The 19,265-nt window shown below is 36.0% G+C and overlaps 1 protein-coding gene across 2 annotated transcripts in view; it reads right to left on the reverse strand.

The window, feature by feature from the left end:
- The window catches only part of STAM2 (signal transducing adaptor molecule 2), a 49,108-nt gene that overhangs the window by 4,874 nt on the left and 24,969 nt on the right, over positions 1-19,265 (reverse strand). Inside the window, exons 6-12 of one of the 2 annotated variants that reach the window (XM_055397519.2) lie at positions 18,612-18,681; positions 17,826-18,012; positions 11,123-11,217; positions 9,028-9,107; positions 8,806-8,893; positions 6,949-7,003; positions 2,724-2,877 (exon numbers count right to left, since the gene is read on the reverse strand). In XM_055397519.2, the coding sequence (XP_055253494.1) occupies positions 2,724-2,877; positions 6,949-7,003; positions 8,806-8,893; positions 9,028-9,107; positions 11,123-11,217; positions 17,826-18,012; positions 18,612-18,681 (729 nt within the window). Of the gene's footprint in view, positions 1-2,723; positions 2,878-6,948; positions 7,004-8,805; positions 8,894-9,027; positions 9,111-11,122; positions 11,218-17,825; positions 18,013-18,611; positions 18,682-19,265 lie in introns of both variants that reach the window. The other variant, XM_055397518.2, reaches the window with a different exon arrangement.

Here is a 19,265-nt window from a genome sequence, read left to right on the forward strand (position 1 = left end):
GACTCACTGATTTCCCAAACAACTGCCTAGCAATACATTAAAACTTTAAGACTTAAATGAAATAAAATGTTATAGCTCTTTGGAGAGCAATCTGATTTCACTAATCTGTCCACCCTGGTATAAAACGTGGAGCACTTCCATATCACAGTGCCAAATCCATGGAAGTTTATGATTTACTTGCTCATTCTTTTATTTTGCAGTGGGATGAAAGGAAGGGAGGTGGTGTATTTTTAAGCAGCAGGCTGGAACTCATCTAGGCTGTCTATTACTAGGTAACATGTCTTGCTGTCGAGCCAGAGAAGACTATATACTCCCTTGAAGTCAGCACAGTATTACTTCAAGTCACCATGAGAGAGATGACCTTCTTCACCCTATCTCAGGGTGCCTTATTCAACTTCTTAAGAATGAAACTTAAAAGAGTAAGTTGAAGGATAAATGGTATCAAGGCAGGGTGCAGGCCCTCTCTGGCAATGCCTCCTTCATCCTTCCTGCAGGACACACAGGACAAAAGGAGAGAAGAATGTGCCCTTAAGAACTAGCAACATGGTCTAAATCTCTTTGGATATTTATATGTATGTGTGTCCTACTTAATTTCCAGGGTAACATCTCTTTCAGGACAGGATCTATAACCGGCTTACAAAATACAACATTCAAAATAATTGCATGTTTAACAAGTATCATATAGTAACTATCATCACTCTAAGCTATTTTTAAAGCAAAGACCAATAACATGAAAATTTAGAATTCTAGAAATTCCAAATCAACTACTATATTGACAACTATCATCATGGGAATTCCCTGGCAGTCCAATGGTTAAGGGGCTTCCCTGAGAGCCCAGTTAGTAAAGAATCTGCCTGCAATGCAGGGGAAAGTGAAAGTGACACTGAAGTCGCTCAGTCGTGTCCGACTCGTTGCGATCCCATGGACTGTAGTCTACCAGGATTCTCTGTCCATGGGATTTTCCAGGCAAGAGTACTGGAGTGGGTTGCCAAGACCCCAGTCCAATTCCCGGGTCAGGAAGATCTGCTGGAGAAGGGATAGGCTACCCACTCCAGTATTCTTGGGCTTCCTTGGTGGCTCAGCTGGTAAAGAATCCACCTGCAATGGACCTGGGTTCGATCCCTGGGTTGGGAAGATCCCTTGGAGAAGGGAAAAGCTACCCAATCCAGTATTCTGGCCTTGAGGATTATAAAGAATTGGACATGACTGAGCAACTTTCACTTTCTTTCCAGTGGTTAGGACTCCATATTTTCATTGCCGAAGACATGGGTCTGATCCTTGGTTGGGGAACTAAGCTGTGCAGTGCAGCCAAAAATTTAAAAAGGAAAAAAAAAAAATCACACTACCTCCTTAGCAGACACACACAGCCCACTGACAACAGGCTAAGATGGTGGGAGTGGACCTCTTCTGCACATTAGGATTCCTGAATGGCCTTCACCGATGTAGCTAATGGTATGTTACTCTAACTTTTTCTAGTATGAACTTTTCTTTTTCAAATTAGAATAGGAACTTTAAATGTTTCAAATGTTATTATGCGTGAATAGTATAGATAACATTCTATGAAGAATCAAACTAGACAGAAAGCTAACTTTTTAAAGGAATAAGTTGTGCTTAGCAAAACACGGATTATAAACAGTATGCAACTAAACGTAAAAATCTGACACAGGAAGGACAAAGATCCCTTTTCAGACACACAAAGAAGTAAATGCAATATCTAGTCCTGTAACACAATGGCGCAGACATTTTATCTTGTTTCATGTTCACAGCAGCAGCAGATAAACAGAAGCAATACTGAATAAACTCCAGCTGTCTTCTGCACCCAGAAGTCCTTTCTACCCTCACATGTAATGACTCTCATCATTTTCAGAAGTTCGGGGAACAGCATATTTGATAAATGCATCTTGTCTGATGTGACAGTTACCATAGTAACTATTCTTTTTTTACTTAACAATTACGTTGTGTCAAGTCACCTAGATCACGCATCCACACCCTGTTTCTCCTTGGTGTCTCCTTCACACATTCCTTTACATACCAGTTTTCATACATTAACATGAAATTTGTTCATCCAAGCTCATTCTGAATTCAACTGCTAACTGGCTGAAATTTGCGGAGACTGACAAATATAAATATTCACTTCAGCTGGGTAGCGCAGAAAAGGTGTCAAAAGTCCTGGAAAAGATGTTCATGAAAGGCTCGTGGAACCTGTATGTATAGACCTGCATCATATCCTCATCGTGTGTGGATCTTTAACAGTGTAAGCTGTACATTGGAGAAAATATAAAGCATGACCTGAGAATAAAATAAGTTCTTTAAGCCTCTTTAATAATCATAGAAGTTAAATAAATCTTAACAGAAATTTAAAATAAATGTTAGATTTTGCTTGCTGAACAAGAGGAACAGCATCAGTACCTCATCTGGAGGACTCCTGACATGCCAGGCTCTGTCCTAAATCAAAGGGTTTATACTTACAAAAGCTTATGAAGACCAGAACTCCCCTCATATATTTAATGGTCTCTTCATTATGTTATAAATGAACTAAAATATATTTGTGAAATATGAGTGTCTAATTGTCTTGGTGAACACTTAACGGCTTATCCAACATTTTTCTGATGAAGATGGATTTTATAATGTTATTCATGGACCACAGAAATTTTAATACCATGCTTTTTTTTAATTTAAAATTTTTTTAAATTTTGAAAAATGTTCTCAAAAGATATGCTCACCTGAATTGGAACTCCAGCTGATGAAGTTGGGTAATGTGCTGGATGGTGGATCTTTGAATAGACTGAATATACTGGCGCTTCATTCATCAACTTATTATAAAGTTCCAGAGCTTCTAAGACTTTTACATTCAATTCAGACAATTCTGAATGCTTCCTGATAAGGAAGAAAAGCTCTTTAATACTTTTCAAAGTTTTTAAGCATATTTTTAGCAACATACCAGACTAATGAAAAGAAGGGCTTCCCTGTGGCTCAGATGGTAAACCGTCTGCCTGCAATGCGGGAGACCTGGGTTTGATCTCTAGGTCGGGAAGGTCCCCTGGAGAAGGAAATGGCAACCCACTCCAGTACTCTTGCCTGAAAAACTCCATGGACTGTCGCCTGAGGAGCCTGGTAAGCGACAGTCCATGGAGTCGCAAAGAGTCGGACACGACTGAACTTCACTTTTCACTTAGCAACATAAATTATTTTTTAAAATTTACATTTTCTATTCATATTTTAAAAGATTCTACTATGAAAGAATATTCAAACGGAAAACAAGAGGAGGAATTATTTACTTCATGTAATGACTAGGCTGATATAACTTCATAATACTAGGGGAATTTCTTTCCACAACTCATAAAATGCAACCAATTCATAATTTTGGTGCTAGGATAATTTTTTTTCTTATGTTACAGGTTTCTGTTAAAAATTCAATTACAAACAAGAGTAATTTTTGAATTTAGGAAGAGTCCAAGTCTTAATTAAAACTCTTAGAAGAAGAAAGTACTCAGGCAAGGCCCAGAGCCAGGTGTGAGATACAATATGACTGAAATAGAAGCACATTCACAAACAACATGACACATTTTTATTTGCTTATACTCATGAAAGCCTCAACTAAAAAAAATTAATAATTATCCTTGAAAATGCAAATGAAAAAAATGTATACATAAACTAGTCTCTATAGCTTGTTCATTGGTTTCTTTTGAAAGTGAGTGAATATAGGTCCAAATAAGAATATTTTCAAGTTTGCATCTTCAAATCCGCCCAGGGAATTCCAAAGCCAGTCCTTTCAACTTGGTACAGTTTTGCTATCATTCTGGGGTAATAAAGAATTCCCTTTACAACTGACAAGTTCATAAAAGTTAAATGGCCACTTAATCTGACCCAAAGCACCCACAAATCTGTTTATTAATGTAGCTTTTAAAATATATACACAGAGAGACTCAAGAGACAAGGAGCAAAGCAAGCAGCCAGACACAGGGCTACCCAATATATGACCTGGACTGAGTCCTACCAGGACTTGTCACCTTTCCTCTATCATAGACTGTTATGTCTGAAACAAAAAGTGCTGTTTGCTCTCTTGCATATGTGACTGTATCAAGAAGGCTAAACTCTATACTTTCAGAAATATTGGCTGTAAATTGCACAGGAAGTTTCAGAAATGAGCATCCATGCTAACAGATGTGTCACTAAGAACCATAGGCTCTAAAGAACCATAGGCACTAAGAACCAGATTCCATACAAGCCAGTATTATACTAATGAAACACCATAAGAACACTGAAGGGCAGGCTGAACGCACACTTGAGATCACCTTCAAGGATTTGAGACACAATCCCAAAGCAGTAACAAATTTTTACTAAACTGTGCCCGACACTATCGTGGGACAGAGAAATTAGGCAAAAGTATCATTCTCTCCTTCAGAAAGACTGCAGTCTGTTAGGAAGACAAGGCCTGAAAAACAGCAAATGATATAAGATAGCACATAACCGAATGCAAAATTCAGTGAAATAGGTAGCGGACCGAAGAGTTTAGAGGAGGGGATTAATGTGATTGACAAGGCTTTATGGAGAAGCCGGGACTTAAGCTGGTACCCCAGGAAGGATGGAAAGGTCAAGCAAAAAAGGAAGACCAAGTCAGGTCAGTGGGACAGTGTAAATTAAGGCGACTGAAAGAAACAAGAAGGGTACACAAGGGAAGAGTGAAAAGGTGGTAGAAAAGGCACTTTGACAGAGGTGGTAAAAAATGGTTTTTAGAAGGCAGTAGGAAAGAACGTTAGAACAGCATGAAAGATAGCTAAGCTCAGGCTATGGATCTTTCTTCAAGAACTCTATCTACACCTTTTTTTGAAGTCAATTTACATGTTTACCCAATATAATTTCCTAATAGGATAAATGCTATAAAATTCCATTCTGTACAATGACAGAAATGAAAGCTAAAATTTAATATTCTGAGAGTAAAGTTATTTTTCTTCTTAGGAAAAACAAACTAATGGTGATCCATTCAAGGGAGGAAACAATATTTTATTCATCTCTGAATGCTCAACAAGGGTAAACAGTCAATAAAAAGTTGTTGAAGAATAGCAAGCATTTTCCAAAACAGGAGCTGCATCTGCAGTCAGTAGGCATGAAACAGAAAATGCCAGCTGGCCTATTCAGAGACTGAAATTAAAGAGAGAACAGGTTAACAGGTGAGCTTTCACTCAAAAAGTAACTCATATTGTAAGTAAAGAATATCTTCAGAGGAAAACAATTAAAAAAACAGAGTGATTATTTGTTTTCCTCTGAAAATATTCGTTCCTGACAAAAATAAAATTATACTGTCATCTCTTTGGCTTTTTTCACTACATGTCAATAGATGTTTATCAATGATAATGCTTTTTACTATAGAATGTATGGATATATAATTTTTTAAAAACCAATCTCACATTGAAAGACATTTTAGTTTCTTTCAAGTTTCTTATTATAAATAACACTGTGAAGAACACCCAAAGAGCTAAATCTGCATATATCCCTATGTATTTAGTATGGGCCTGAAATTGCTGAGTTAAAAGATATGGACTATTTTTAGTCTTTAGAAAGGTTTATAATAATTGCAGGCTTAGTCACACCTAAGATAATACTATTTTCTTTTTAATCTTTTTAAAAAATAATTTTATTTATGTATTTATTTGGCTGCGCTGGGTCTTCGCTACGGTGTGGGCAGGCTTTTCTCTAGGTGTGGTGAATGGGGGATAGCTGCGGTGCGTGGGCTTCTCATTACGGAGGCTCCTCTTGTTTCTGAGCACAGGTTCGAGAGGGTTCAGGCCTCAGTAGCTGCAGCATGTGGGCTCAGCAGTTGCAGTTCCCTGGCTCGAGAACACAGGCTCAGTAGTTGTGGTACACGGGCTCTGCTGTGCCATGGCACATGGGATCTTCCCAGACCTGGAATCGAACTGTGTCTTGTGCATTAACAAGTGGATTCTTTAGCACTGAATGACCAGGGAAGCCCTCTTTTTAATCTTTTCCATTTGATTATTCACTAACCATTAACATACCTGCACTGAAACCAAAATAGCAGATTATCAGTAGATAGTCCATGCTTTCTCCAAAATAAGACCAAAAAATATGATGAAATTGACACCATCATTTTATTTACTAAATCAGGGATTTATTTTTCATTTCTATAGAAAATACAACAAATTTATTTTTTTTTAAAAAGTCCTAGGGAACAAAGATTATAATCTTCAGTGACTAGAAAAAACCTTGCTACTACTTTTCTCTGGTAAAGGCAGATAAGAAGCAAAATAGTTCCTGTTCTTCCTCTGCTGTTTTATACCCAAGTTGAGTAAACAGATACTAGAAAGGGAGGTTGGTGGGACACTAAAGCCTTCTTCCTTGTCTGCCATTCACCATGGCTGCCCCCTCTGACTTAAGATATAAAGCTCTGAGGAATAAGAGAAGGGGCAAAACTAAGTTAAAAGCTCAAAACCCTGACAGTCTGACCTTCAGCGCTGCTATCTCTAAGAAAGAGTAAGACTCGATGCGATAATGAAATTAAAAGGACAACAGAAATACAAGGAAGAAATATGAGAAGAGAAGGTGTGTAAATCGGATTTAGAGTAAAAAAAGAAATTTCATTGGAAAGTGTTACAAATACTATTTTTCATTATATAATAAAAGAGTGCTTGCCGATGATTCCTGTTCTCATTTTGTACTCTATTCAAATTTACTCTTCATTATCCCTCAACTCCAGTCCAAGTACAAAAATGAAGATAGGAGCCCATCATTTTACATATAATACACTGCCATGAAAAAAAGCTATTACCAAAATCAGAAGTACCATTCTATTAGTCTGTAAGGGTTTTTAGAAACAGAAACAATTTCAAAAGATTGAACAGTTCCACAAAAACTTCTTAGCTTAAAGTTCTGCCAAAACAAGTCAACATAAGAAAACTATACTTGTCATTTCCTGCATGAGAATCTCACCTATCAATCTCTTCAAGTTTTTCATCTATCATTGGACCCATCTGTTGGCAGATATCTGTAAACACAAAAATATTTAAAAATCTTGAAACTAAAAAACCAGGTTAAGTCAGTTTCAACAATTTTTAACAGCAGAGCACCAATATGTAACACCATGTAAAATATAAAGAGAATTAAGTTATGCTAGAAAAAGGACTGTAACAGACCAAACAGTAATACTATTCAGCACCAATATTAATATCATGTGACCAAGGCAAAGTAAAAATCAGAACAGAAATGCCACCATGTTTTTTGGAAGTACTACTTTAAGGACTGAAATTTGGAGTTATCGCAAAAACCTTAAAAATACTTAGAAAACTATTATTAGCTACAATAAAATGAACTTGTCACAGTATATAAAATAACATAATTATATACAGATTAGACATGAAAAATTTTCATTTATTTAAACCATTTCAAAAAAGACAGTTTGTATATCTCCAAATGTAAACATTGATACAGTAGCACAATATTCTATATTCATAACCAGACTTTCTTCTATAAAAAATTTAATAACATTTATATAAGACTGCTGGGAGAAATATCAATAACCTCAGATATGCAGATGACACCACCCTCATGGCAGAAAGCAAAGAAGAACTAAAAAGCCTCTTGATGAAAATGAAAGGGGAGAAGTGAAAAAGTTGGCTTAAAACTCAACATTCAGAAAACTAAGATAATGGCATCCAGCCCAATCACTTCATGGCAAATAGATGGTGAAACAATGAAAGACTACTTTTGGGGGACTCCAAAAATCACTGCAGATGGTGACTGCAACCATGAAATTAAAAGATGCTTGCTCCTTGGAAGAAAAGCTATGACCAACCTAGACAGCATATTAAAAAGCAGAGACATTACTTTGCCAACAAAGGTCCGTCTAGTCAAAGCTGTGGTTTTTCCAGTAGTCATGTATGGATGTGAGAGCTGGACTATAAAGAAAGCTGAGCACCGAAGAACTGATGCTTTTGAACTGTGGTGCTGGAGAAGACTCTTGAGAGTCCCTTGGACTGCAAGGAGATCCAACTAGTCCATCCTAAAAGAGATCAGTCCTGAATATTCACTGGAAGGATTGATGTTGAAGCTGAAACTCTAATACTTTGGCCACCTGATGAGAAGAACTGACTCATTTGAAAGACCCTGATGCTAGGAAAGATTGAAGATGGGGGAAGGGGACAACAGAGGATGAGACAGTTGGATGGCATTACCGACTCGATGGACATGAGTCTGAGTAAGCTCCAGAAGCTGGTTATTGACAGGAAAGCCTGGCGTGCTGCAGCTCATGGGGTCGCAAAGAGTCAGACACAACTGAACGACTGAACTGAACTGATACATTTATTCCAGAGATTTTTCTCCCAATGGATTTTTTAAAAAGGCACAAAAACATCTATTTTAATTGCCTAAAATTTCTTAAGAGAGTAAAAAGACACATCAGCATGCATCAAATACCCCTACATTACAAAGTAAACATAGATCATGTATAATTTTGACCTTTAAAATTCTGATACAAGAGAATTAGAAGAGGAATAAGAATTTCTAACATTTTGACTCAGTTACTTTATGATGCTATTTCTAATTCTGTCCTTTTTTGAACTGCAAATTTCATGAGTGGGCTTACAGAAAACTAAAGACTTCCCCAACGAACAGGATAGGCAGGTTGTAACAACATCTTCCAAGTCGTGTTTACTATTTTACTACACTAGTCTACTTCCCACCAAAGATTTGTAATCTCTGGAAGCAACCTGAGGCAGAAAAAATTTAAGACATTATAAATCGCTAAAACATTAAATGACATTAAGGTAATCCCTAATATTCACTTAGTACCTTCTAAGTCCAAGAGGTCCTGGGAGTCTGGTTTTGAATCTGTTGGATCTATACTCTGCAGTACCTGCAGGGCTCTATCCATCTTATCCTAAAAAAGTAACAGGACACTTTACAAAGAGTATTAATTTCAATGCTTATAAAAATTTATTTTCAAGCATTCTCAAGAATAACACATTTTAAAAGTCTTGACAGTTTAACCATTAAACAAAAGAATGACTCTACCTCATCTATATAAACAGGCTCAGGCTCTGATTTCTTAATTTCTTCCTCCTCATCATCAATTACATTCAATTTGTCCACAGCTGCTATGGAAACAAAGTAAACTTTAAGTTCCTCAGTATTTACTTTGGTAGTTTAGTCATTAATTTATAAATAGCCTGTGATTATTCATAAGAAAAAAAAAAGGAAACTCTAAATAATCATAACATTTCATAATCAATATAATCATAACATTTCACAATCAATATACGTTATTACATATGTTCATTGATTCATGCCACAACCATCTATTTAGCCCTTACTATATGATAAGCATTATTCAAGGCATTGAAAATACACTAGTGAATAAAACAAACAGGAATCCTTACCCTGATATAACTCACATTCTAGTGGAACAAGTACGCAATATTAACAGGAACTGTCATTAGAGGCACCTTCCTAAAACTGAGTGTTATTGCTAGGGTGAAAATATATATACGAGAGTAGAGTATTATCTAATTAGCTAATTTCAGAGTTAAATCTATGAACTACACTCTTTCCTGCTATAAAAAATTATTTTCTACATGTAAAAAATAATAAAAGAGACCTGATTTCAACCTGATAATAATTACAGCAACACAAAACAAAAACTTTTCTTAGAAAAGAGAAGGTTGAAAAAAAAAAAATATATATATATATATATAGAAAATTTTTAAAATGTTCACTGGAGAACTGCCACAATGTACTATATTTTAATAAAGTAAATTTGAATTAAAAATTATAATCAAAAACTATATAACCAAAGAAGTTTTAAGTCCCAACAGTTATTTCAAAAATTTAATTAACTGTCAAGTATGCCCTAAGAAGCAGAACTCAGTATAACACGAAGATTTACTGAAAATCCAGGATATTTTTTACTTTTAAAGATAGAAGCTAAATTTCTCCAGCCTATAGTGAATTCTATGGCATTCCCTGAGCATGGTCTATCAAGCTATTAAACCTAGTGTCTCCAATGTTCATATCTACTTAAGAGTCAGACTAGCGGCAAAAGAAGTATTGAGTGGCAGAGTACTCAGTATTCATCTCTCTCAATTTTAACTGAATGCATCATTCAGTCTATACAAAGATGATGCTACACGTGCTGTAGAGCTTTCAATTTAAGTTCTCTAGAACTATAAAGATTAGAAGCAGTATGTTCAGCAGCTATGTCAGTACAAGTACATTCTAATGGCAGAGGAGCCGACTTTAGAATTCTGGCTCTACCACCTACTAGCCAAATAACCTCAGCCTCAGTTTTCTTATCTATAAAATGGGATATCCAAAGTACCTATCTCACAGACTTAAGATTAAATGAAATAGTGCAAGCAAAGGACTTTGCAAAAGGCCTGATAAACGAGTGCTTAAACACCACTGAGCAATTTTATTTTTGACCCTCACCATCATTAGTATTATTACCAGTTGTTCTGCACACTCAGCACCGCCACCCTGTCCCCCAGCTCCCTGCCTGCCTAACAAATGTACGCTTTCTTGGCATGGTTGGCAGCAGCTGTGTGGAACTGTCGTGGCTGCAAAACTGAGGGAAGTTCAGAAGATGAGAACTAGGAACCTACTGTCTTGACTACATTACTTTGTTATTGTTCTGAGTTCCCCAGGACCAAATCAATGTAAGGAAAAATCTACAATTTACGAGTACTCCTAACTCCTGAAATCACACTAAGCACTTGTCAATGGATCCCCCAACCTGCTTGCTTTGATACTGCGCTTCAATGATGAATAAAACATTTTTTATACTAGACAAATGCAAATTGCCTCAAACCATAATTACACTGATTTAAATATTTACATGGTCAAGCACAGCTTACTTTATGCCTTATATGTACCTATACACATTAACTCTCAAAGGATTTAAAATATAATGATAAGGAAATAACTCTTATTTGGAATTGACCTGGGATAAGTTAACCCCTTAATTTGGGAAGAAGTAAGTTAAACTGTATTACCTATAAATAAATTATTCAAAACAAGAATTAAATGCCAATCTACTTTATATTTCAAATAGGATCATAAAATTAAAACAAAAAACTTCAATAGATTTAACCTTTCCATAGATTTAACTTACCTGCCTCCGATTCTATGTTTAAATTACATGTTACAAAATTAGATGGGAAGAGTCCTATTCCTCTGTGATTTTCTCCTTTCCACCAATTAGCATCACTGAAAATACAGTACAAAAATGCCATTTGTTACTCTATATTTCATTAGTGTCAAGAGTAATTAAGGTAAAAATTAAATTTAGTCTACTTTGAAAATACTAGTTCAAATCCCACTATATTTAAAAGTAGTTCTTCTTAAACTTGTGTGTTAGTTGCTCAGTCGTGTCCGACTCTTTGTGCCCCATGGACTATAGCCCTTTAGGCTCCTCTGTCCATGGAATTCTCCAGGCAAGAGTACTAGAGTGGGTAGCCATGACTTGTCCAGGGGATCTTCCCAACCCAGGGATCGAACCTGGGTCTCCCGCATTGCAGGCAGATTCTTTACCATCTGAGCCACTAGGGAAGTAAACTTAATAAGAGATATTAAAAAGTACAAATAAAATTAACATCTATATTCTCATACTTAAATTCAGAACCTATCAACAACTGGTCATATTTGATTCTGCACTTTAAAAAAAAAAAATCAAAACATTACAGATAACACTGAAGTTTCCTTTATCAGCACCTCCAAATCCCAAACTCATATCTATCCTTCATACCACCACCAAGTTGATACATCACCTTCCTTCAGATGTATTTTTTCTTCATTTACTATATCTATAAACTCTACATAGAGTTTACTCTACAGATATAGATATATATAGATATCTATAGCCATCTCTATAGATGTTAAGTTGGTACAAAAGTAATTGCAATTTTGCACTGCTGAACTTTGCCATTTGATACTGGAGTATTCTTAAATAAATATGGTTATGTTATACACCATTTTAATGCACATTTCTTGCTTTATTTTTTTTGCTAATGACTTATTACTTGTTGTTTATTTTGTATTTATTTTAGACTAGGGAAATGATGTTAGACAAAAAGCAAATTGGAGAGGTTTTCTTATTTGAGTTCCAAATGGGTCGTAAAGCAGCAGGGACAACTCGCAACATCAACAACACATTTGGCCCAGGAACTGCTAATGAATGGACAGTGCAGTGGTTCAAGTGGTTCAAGAAGTTTTGCAAAGGAGAAAAGAGCTTTGAAGACGAGAAGCATAGTGGCCAGCCCCTGGAAGGCTGATCCTCTTACAACTCTACAAGAAGTTGCCAAAGAACTCAATGTCGACCATGCTATGGTCATTTGGCATTTGAAGCCAATTGGAAAGATGAAAAACCTCAATAAGTGGGTGCCTCATGAGCCGACCACAAATCAAATAAATTGTCATATTGAAGTGTCATCTCTTATTCTACACCACAACAACAAACCATTTCTTGATCGGATTGTGACATGCAATGAAAAGTAGATTTTATAAGACAACTGGTGACGACTAGCTCAGTGGTTGGACTGGTAAGAACGTCCAAAGCACTTCCCAAAGCCAAACTTGCACCAAGAAAGGTCACAGTCACTGTTTGGTAGTCTGTTGCCACTGTGATACACTACAGCTTTCTGAATCTTGGTGAAACCATTGATCTGAGAAGTATGCTAAGCAAATCAATGAGATGCACTGAAAACTGCAATGCTTGCAGCCACCCTTGGTCAACAGAAAGGGCCCAAATCTTCTCCACAACAACGCCTGACCACATGTTGCACAACCAATGCTTCAAAAGTTGAACAAATTAGGCTACAAAGTTTTGCCTCATCCGCCATATACACCTGACCTCTCACCAACTGACTACTTCTTTGAGCATCTCAACAACTTTTTGCAGGGAAAATGATTCCACAAACTAGCATGAGGCAGAAGATGCTTTCCAAGAGTCATATCCCGAAGCACAGATTTTTTAATTTTTCAAAACCACTTTCTTAAGGTTTTAACATACGAAGAGCTGTACCTATTTACTGTACAACTTGATGGATTTGCAAATTAGTATGCATCTGAACATCATCACCACAGTTTATACAATAAATATATCCATTACCTCCTAAAACTTTCTCCACCCATCTCTATTTATTAATTTTTGGTGATAACACAATGTAAGATCTCCCTTCACAGCAAATTTTAAGTGCACAGTACAGTATTATAACCCTAGACACAATGCTGTAGAGTAGAACCCCTTAGGATTGCTCTGGAGCACAGATCTTTATACTACAGGAATAAGTAAACTTATTTCTCATTGGCAAAAATGTGTTGATTGAAATGGTTCCTATTCTGATTAATAAAGATATGTTTGAACTTAGTTATAATGATTTAAAATTGATGGTCCAAAATCACAATTACGTTTGCACCAACCTAATATAAATATTAATCATTATATATCTTTTGAATTTTATAGGTTAATTCTTTCAGATTTTATTAATCCCTTTTAAAGATCCATCACACAGATATGGCATATTTGATGTACTCATCCCCATGCAGGCAGACATTTAGGTTATTTCCAGTCTTTTGTCTCACCCTTATAAAGGCTGGGGTAATAATCATTCTAGATTTTAGGGCACACATGCAACAATTCTCTAGGCGTATTCATAGAGATAGGCTTACTGGGCCACAGAACCTAAGCATTTTCCGTTTTACTAATGTTGTCAAATGTTGCCTAAAGTGGTTGTGGCAATTCACTAACCTCCTTTCCCTCAGCAGCATCTGAGAATGCCATTTTTGCTCACATGTGTTAACTGTCCAGGCAACACTTGGTATTGCACAGGAGAAATCATCTCTTACTGCTGTGCCCCTTTGCACTTCTGAGCATCCAGACTGCCTCTTCCGTAGACTGCTTGTTCATATCTTCTGTCCACTTTTCTTTTTCTACTGGGTCATTTGTCTCTTTTCATGAGTTCAGTACATATCTGAATAGCATTTATTTGTCTGTATTACGCAAATACCTTGAACTCCTCAATCTATTCTCTTTATATTTGCTTTAAATAGTTTCACATTTTCCTTTATAGTGCTCTTCCACATTTAGGTCTTTATTTGGAAAGAAATTTTATGTACTGTGTGAAGCTGAATCAAATTTTATTTATACTGCATAGAAAGTCATTCATCCCAGCAAAATTTATTTAATAGTACATCATTTTTCCTACTGATTTATGACAGTCTATCTTTCAAACAGCAAGCTGCTATCTGTTCATAAGCTTATTTCTGGATTCCATCCTGTCGCGCAAGTCTGTATTTATTATAACCTCTTAATATGCCTTGATACGTGACAGGAAAAGTACCTTTTCTGTGTTATTGTAGACCTTCATATTTCCATATTATTGTCAAAATAAAAATGTTTCCAAGTTCTCTGGAAAAAAAGTCTTATTGAGCTTTTAATTAGAAATGAACTGTTTATGTATTAATATTAGAAAAAGTAATCTTTACAATATTAAGGTTTCTTCACCATAACTGACATCTCACTCCATTTATATTTATTGATATATAAATATATATATTATTTCATATCTTTCATAGGATTTATAATTTTTTCCATGAAGTCCTTAAGTATCTTTGTTAGGTTTATTTATTCCTAGATCCTTTATAATATTTGGGAGCACTGAGAATGACATTTTTTCGTATACTCTGTTAATAAGGAATCTGCACCTGTCTAACAGCTGAGTATTTCTTAAACTGAAATCTGAGAATGATATGTTTTCAAGGGATTTCAAGTTCTATATGTGAAATTTTAAATTGTGTACTTTTAATTTCAACAGAATATAAAAATAATGGATATCGTCATATTCTGGATCATCCAGATGACCTCTTTTTTAATGCAAGATGGCCATTTAACTTTAGTACCCAAGTGTGCATTTCTGTTTAAAATCTTGCCAGTAATAACCAATCTCTTAGAATGACAACATTTAACTTATGTGTGTTGATGAGCACATCTATGGCAGTTTTAAGATTGGGGTCTCCTAATATCAAAATGACATTTAATCAACCTATATATTCCATCATATTCATGTTGAATTCTCTTAGTAGTTGACAACAGAAAAAAACATTCTCTTTTGCAAGGATAAGCCTTAACTGAAAATAGTTTCGTATGAGTCTAAGTTATTTAATGGATTTGTGCTTTAACTAGACATCAACGAAAAGACACATGGTTTCACGATGACGTAACCCTTTACATACTGCAAGCCTGCAGACCGTAACAGATACATAATGACACATGAACATCAAATGACATCAAGGGATATGGTGTGTATGAAGGAGTCACAACCACCACATAAGAAACAATCAGAAGAAAATTGAGTTATCAGAGGAGTGAGCAGAAGAGACTTGCTGAAGAAAATGAGGAAGCAGCTGGGCCACTGATCAGTACTGTTATTTACCTTGTGAGCAGTAACTTACACTGGAAAATTTTCTCATTACATAAAAATAATGCTCATTTTGTAGTTTTGCTTCTATTTATTTTATAAATGTCCTTAATTATATGCTTCTATAAAAGTATCAGAAGTGTAAACTTAAGATCTTCTATAAACATTTTACACCCAGAAGCCTGACATTTCAGACTGTCAGCATTCAGACCCCATACTAACTGTTCACCTTCACATCTATTTACTCTCCTTCAGGGATCATGTGCTCTGCCCCAAATGATTATTTTAAAAAGAAAAACAAAAAAGACCCTTAAAGGAAAAAGTGATTATTTTCTAAGTAAACACAATGTGATCTTGTGTAAGAGACCTTCATTTTCCTGTTCTGTAATATCAAAGTTCACCCAAAGTGAACCCACTGGATAAGCCTTTTTTCCTAGAGGTGTGTACCAGGCATGACTCCGCTTTCTTCTGGACCCCAACATTACCTCTTATGGCATTCACAATCTTCATACCACATACTTACTTGTAAAATAATCTTAACTTCCTTACTTTATTCTAGGTTTTATGAAGAAAAGAACTGTTTCCTCATTCTTTATTATAAACACAGCATATTCATATAAAATATTCCTAATAAATATGTACTGCAGCAAAGTAAAACCATTTTGGGTATCTACCCATTTAAACATCTATTTCTGCTTCATTGACTATGCCAAAGCCTTTGACTGTGTGGATCACAATAAACTGTGGAAAATTCTGAAAGAGATGGCAATACCAGACCACCTGACCTGCCTCTTGAGAAATATATATGCAGGTCAGGAAGCAACAGTTAGGACTGGACATGGAACAACACACTGGTTCCAAATAGGAAAAGAAGTGCGTCAAGGTTGTATATTGTCACCCTGCTTATTTAACTTATATGCAGAGTACATCATGAGGAACGCTGGGCTGGAAGAAACACAAGCTGGAATCAAGATTGCTGGGAGAAATATCAATAACCTCAGATACGCAGATGACACCACCCTTATGGCAGAAAGTGAAGAGGAACTCAAAAGCCTCTTGATGAAAGTGAAAGAGGAGAGTGAAAAGGTTGGCTTGAAGCTCAACATTCAGAAAATGAAGATCATGGCATCTGGTCCCATCACTTCATGGGAAATAGATGGGGAAACAGTGGCAGACTTTAGTTTTTGGGGGGCTCCAAAATCACTGCAGATGCTGACTGCAGCCATGAAATTAAAATACGCTTACTCCTTGGAAGGAAAGTTATGACCAACCTAGACAGCATATTAAAAAGCAGAGACATTACTTTGCCAACTAAGGTCCATCTAGTCAAGGCTATGGTTTTTCCAGTGGTCATGTATGGATGTGAGAGTTGGACTGTGAAGAAAGCTGATCGCCGAAGAATTGATGCTTTTTAACTGTGGTGCTGGAGAAGATTCTTGAGAGTCCCTTGGACTGCAAGGAGATCCAACCAGTCCATTCTAAAGGAGATCAGTCCTGGGTGTTCACTGGAAGGACTGATGCTAAAGCTGAAACTCCAATACTTTGGCCACATCATGCGAAGAGTTGACTCACTGCTAAAGACTCTGATGCTGGGAGGGATTGGGGGCGGGAGGAGACAGGGAGGACAGAGAATTAGATGGCTGGATGGCATCACCGACTCAATGGACATGAGTCTGAGTTAACTCCGGGAGTTGGTGATGGACAAGGAGGTCTGGCATGCTGTGATTCACGGGGTCGCAAAGAGCTGGACACTACTGAGCGACTGAACTGAACTGAATTGAACCCATTTAAAAATATACTAATGTATCCTTATTAAATTATTTATAATGGATACCAAATACATCTGCAATCTGTCAGTAACGAGTTGTTAGGTCTCACTCTTGCTAAATTTCATCAATTTCTTTTAAAAGCAAACTAAAGTAGAATTAGGCTCAATACAGACAAATCTATTCTTTATTACAACTTTAAGTGATAGAGAAATTGTGAGGGAGAGGCAGTACCAGATTAACTGGGGAGGAGCCGAGCATAGTTTTTAGCTGAGCTGATCAAAGGTATTACAGCTTATATCTCTTCCTAAAGTTTTTTTTTTTGCCAGTAATTTTGGTATATACAATTCTCAATGTAAATACATTCAGATGACTGAATATTTCTGCTTCCCAACTGTGATAATAAACAATATTATTCAATACATTTTTAACCCAAGATACAAAGAACACTTTATTACCAAATTTAACAAAAGAATAAGAAATTCAAACTACCCTAATTTTAGAGATAATTAAGGCATAAAAGGTTCTAGTATGATTGAAATACACCAAAGTAAAAAGCTCAATATTCAGCATTCTAAATTAAGGATATGATACTGAATAACTTAAAAATATTCCAGAAACATTTAAAACATACCTGTCATCCAAAACAATAATAATTTCACCATGTTTAAAGGTGAGTTCATTGTCCTCAACGGCTTCAAAATCATATAAAGCTCTCACTTTCCTTGCAACTTTACCATTTGACTGAATTTCTGCAGATGGATATAAGGATTTTGTTTCTGTCTGCTGCTGCTTCTGCTCTTGCAATGATAATTCAATAGCTAGTTTGAAAAATTAAAATGCAAAAAACAAGACAGCCAGCATTAACTCTGATATTTTAAGAGTTTAAAAAGAAATATTACATAATATGCTATTTAATAAGAATAAATCAAGTGAATGTTATTTGTCCAGTTAAATACTAAACAATTAGCTTTTGTGGGGTAGGGGTGGGGGGGCAAAAGGAGACAGGGCAGACATCTATGACATTTTTGAAAATAAAGTTTTTGCTCATTCCTTAATATCACAGTCTGTCATATACAGCAGCTATTATTTTTACAGCAAACAGATTGTGACATTATAATATGGGTAGCTTTCCATATAGGACAAGTCATGAACATATTTCTGTGCTTGACTCATAACTTTGGCATTAAAGAAAAGGTGAAATGTAACCTCTTCAAAGGTAAGACACTAAAAACTATTACTGACAAGGATTATGAATTCGATTAACCTTACATCATGTCAGTTGTTTCTCTTAAGTTTTCAGACTCCACTAGTTTTTAGATTTGAGGTAAAATACTACAAGTAAACTCAGTTTTAATTTTTATTTCAATAAATCATTCTGCAAAGATCAGCAACACTAAACATGTGCTTGATCCTTTACCTTTAGCTATATCTTCATCTTCTTTGTTTTTGTTCGATGACGTACCGTTCTTGGCAGCAGCTGAGACAGTCTGTAATGTATAAGTAAAATGAACACAACTACTTTTTCAAAGAAAACACAAGCTCTATAATTACTCGCACATGCTGATTTAAAAAAACAACTGATGTAACTAATGAGTTTCACTTAAAAGTGAAGGTCTTTATGATAATTTTAAATAGTTGTTTTCAAATACTAAAACAGAACATCAGAATTTTCAAGAAAATATGAAAAAATCACAAAGGGCATGAAGTGGCTTACATTTTGCATGAATGTTAGTATCTGACACAGAACCTGGCATAAAGAACAGTACTTAAATATACATCTTTCCGGACTGCACTTCCTGATCTCCGTGGTCCAAAGTCTCTAATTCAGTGAGAGGGGATAGGCTGCTAGTGGCGCGGGGCTACAGGAGAAGTAGCAAGAAGCGAGGATAATGACTGAAGAGCAGACAACAGGGGCAGCTTGAGGCATACAGGTTAACTCCCTTCACTGCTCATTGTGTTTGAATGGTGGTGACTCTTCAGACACAGCAGAGGACTGAGGAAGGTCATGCTTAAACTTAAGGGCATGGAAGAGATGTCCAGGGTTTCGAACCATCAACCAGTTCTTTAAGAT

The sequence above is a fragment of the Moschus berezovskii genome, chromosome 2 (genome assembly GCF_049115385.1).
Source record: "Moschus berezovskii isolate FMDL1 chromosome 2, NW_MosBer_1.0, whole genome shotgun sequence".
Lineage (NCBI taxonomy): Eukaryota > Metazoa > Chordata > Mammalia > Artiodactyla > Moschidae > Moschus > Moschus berezovskii.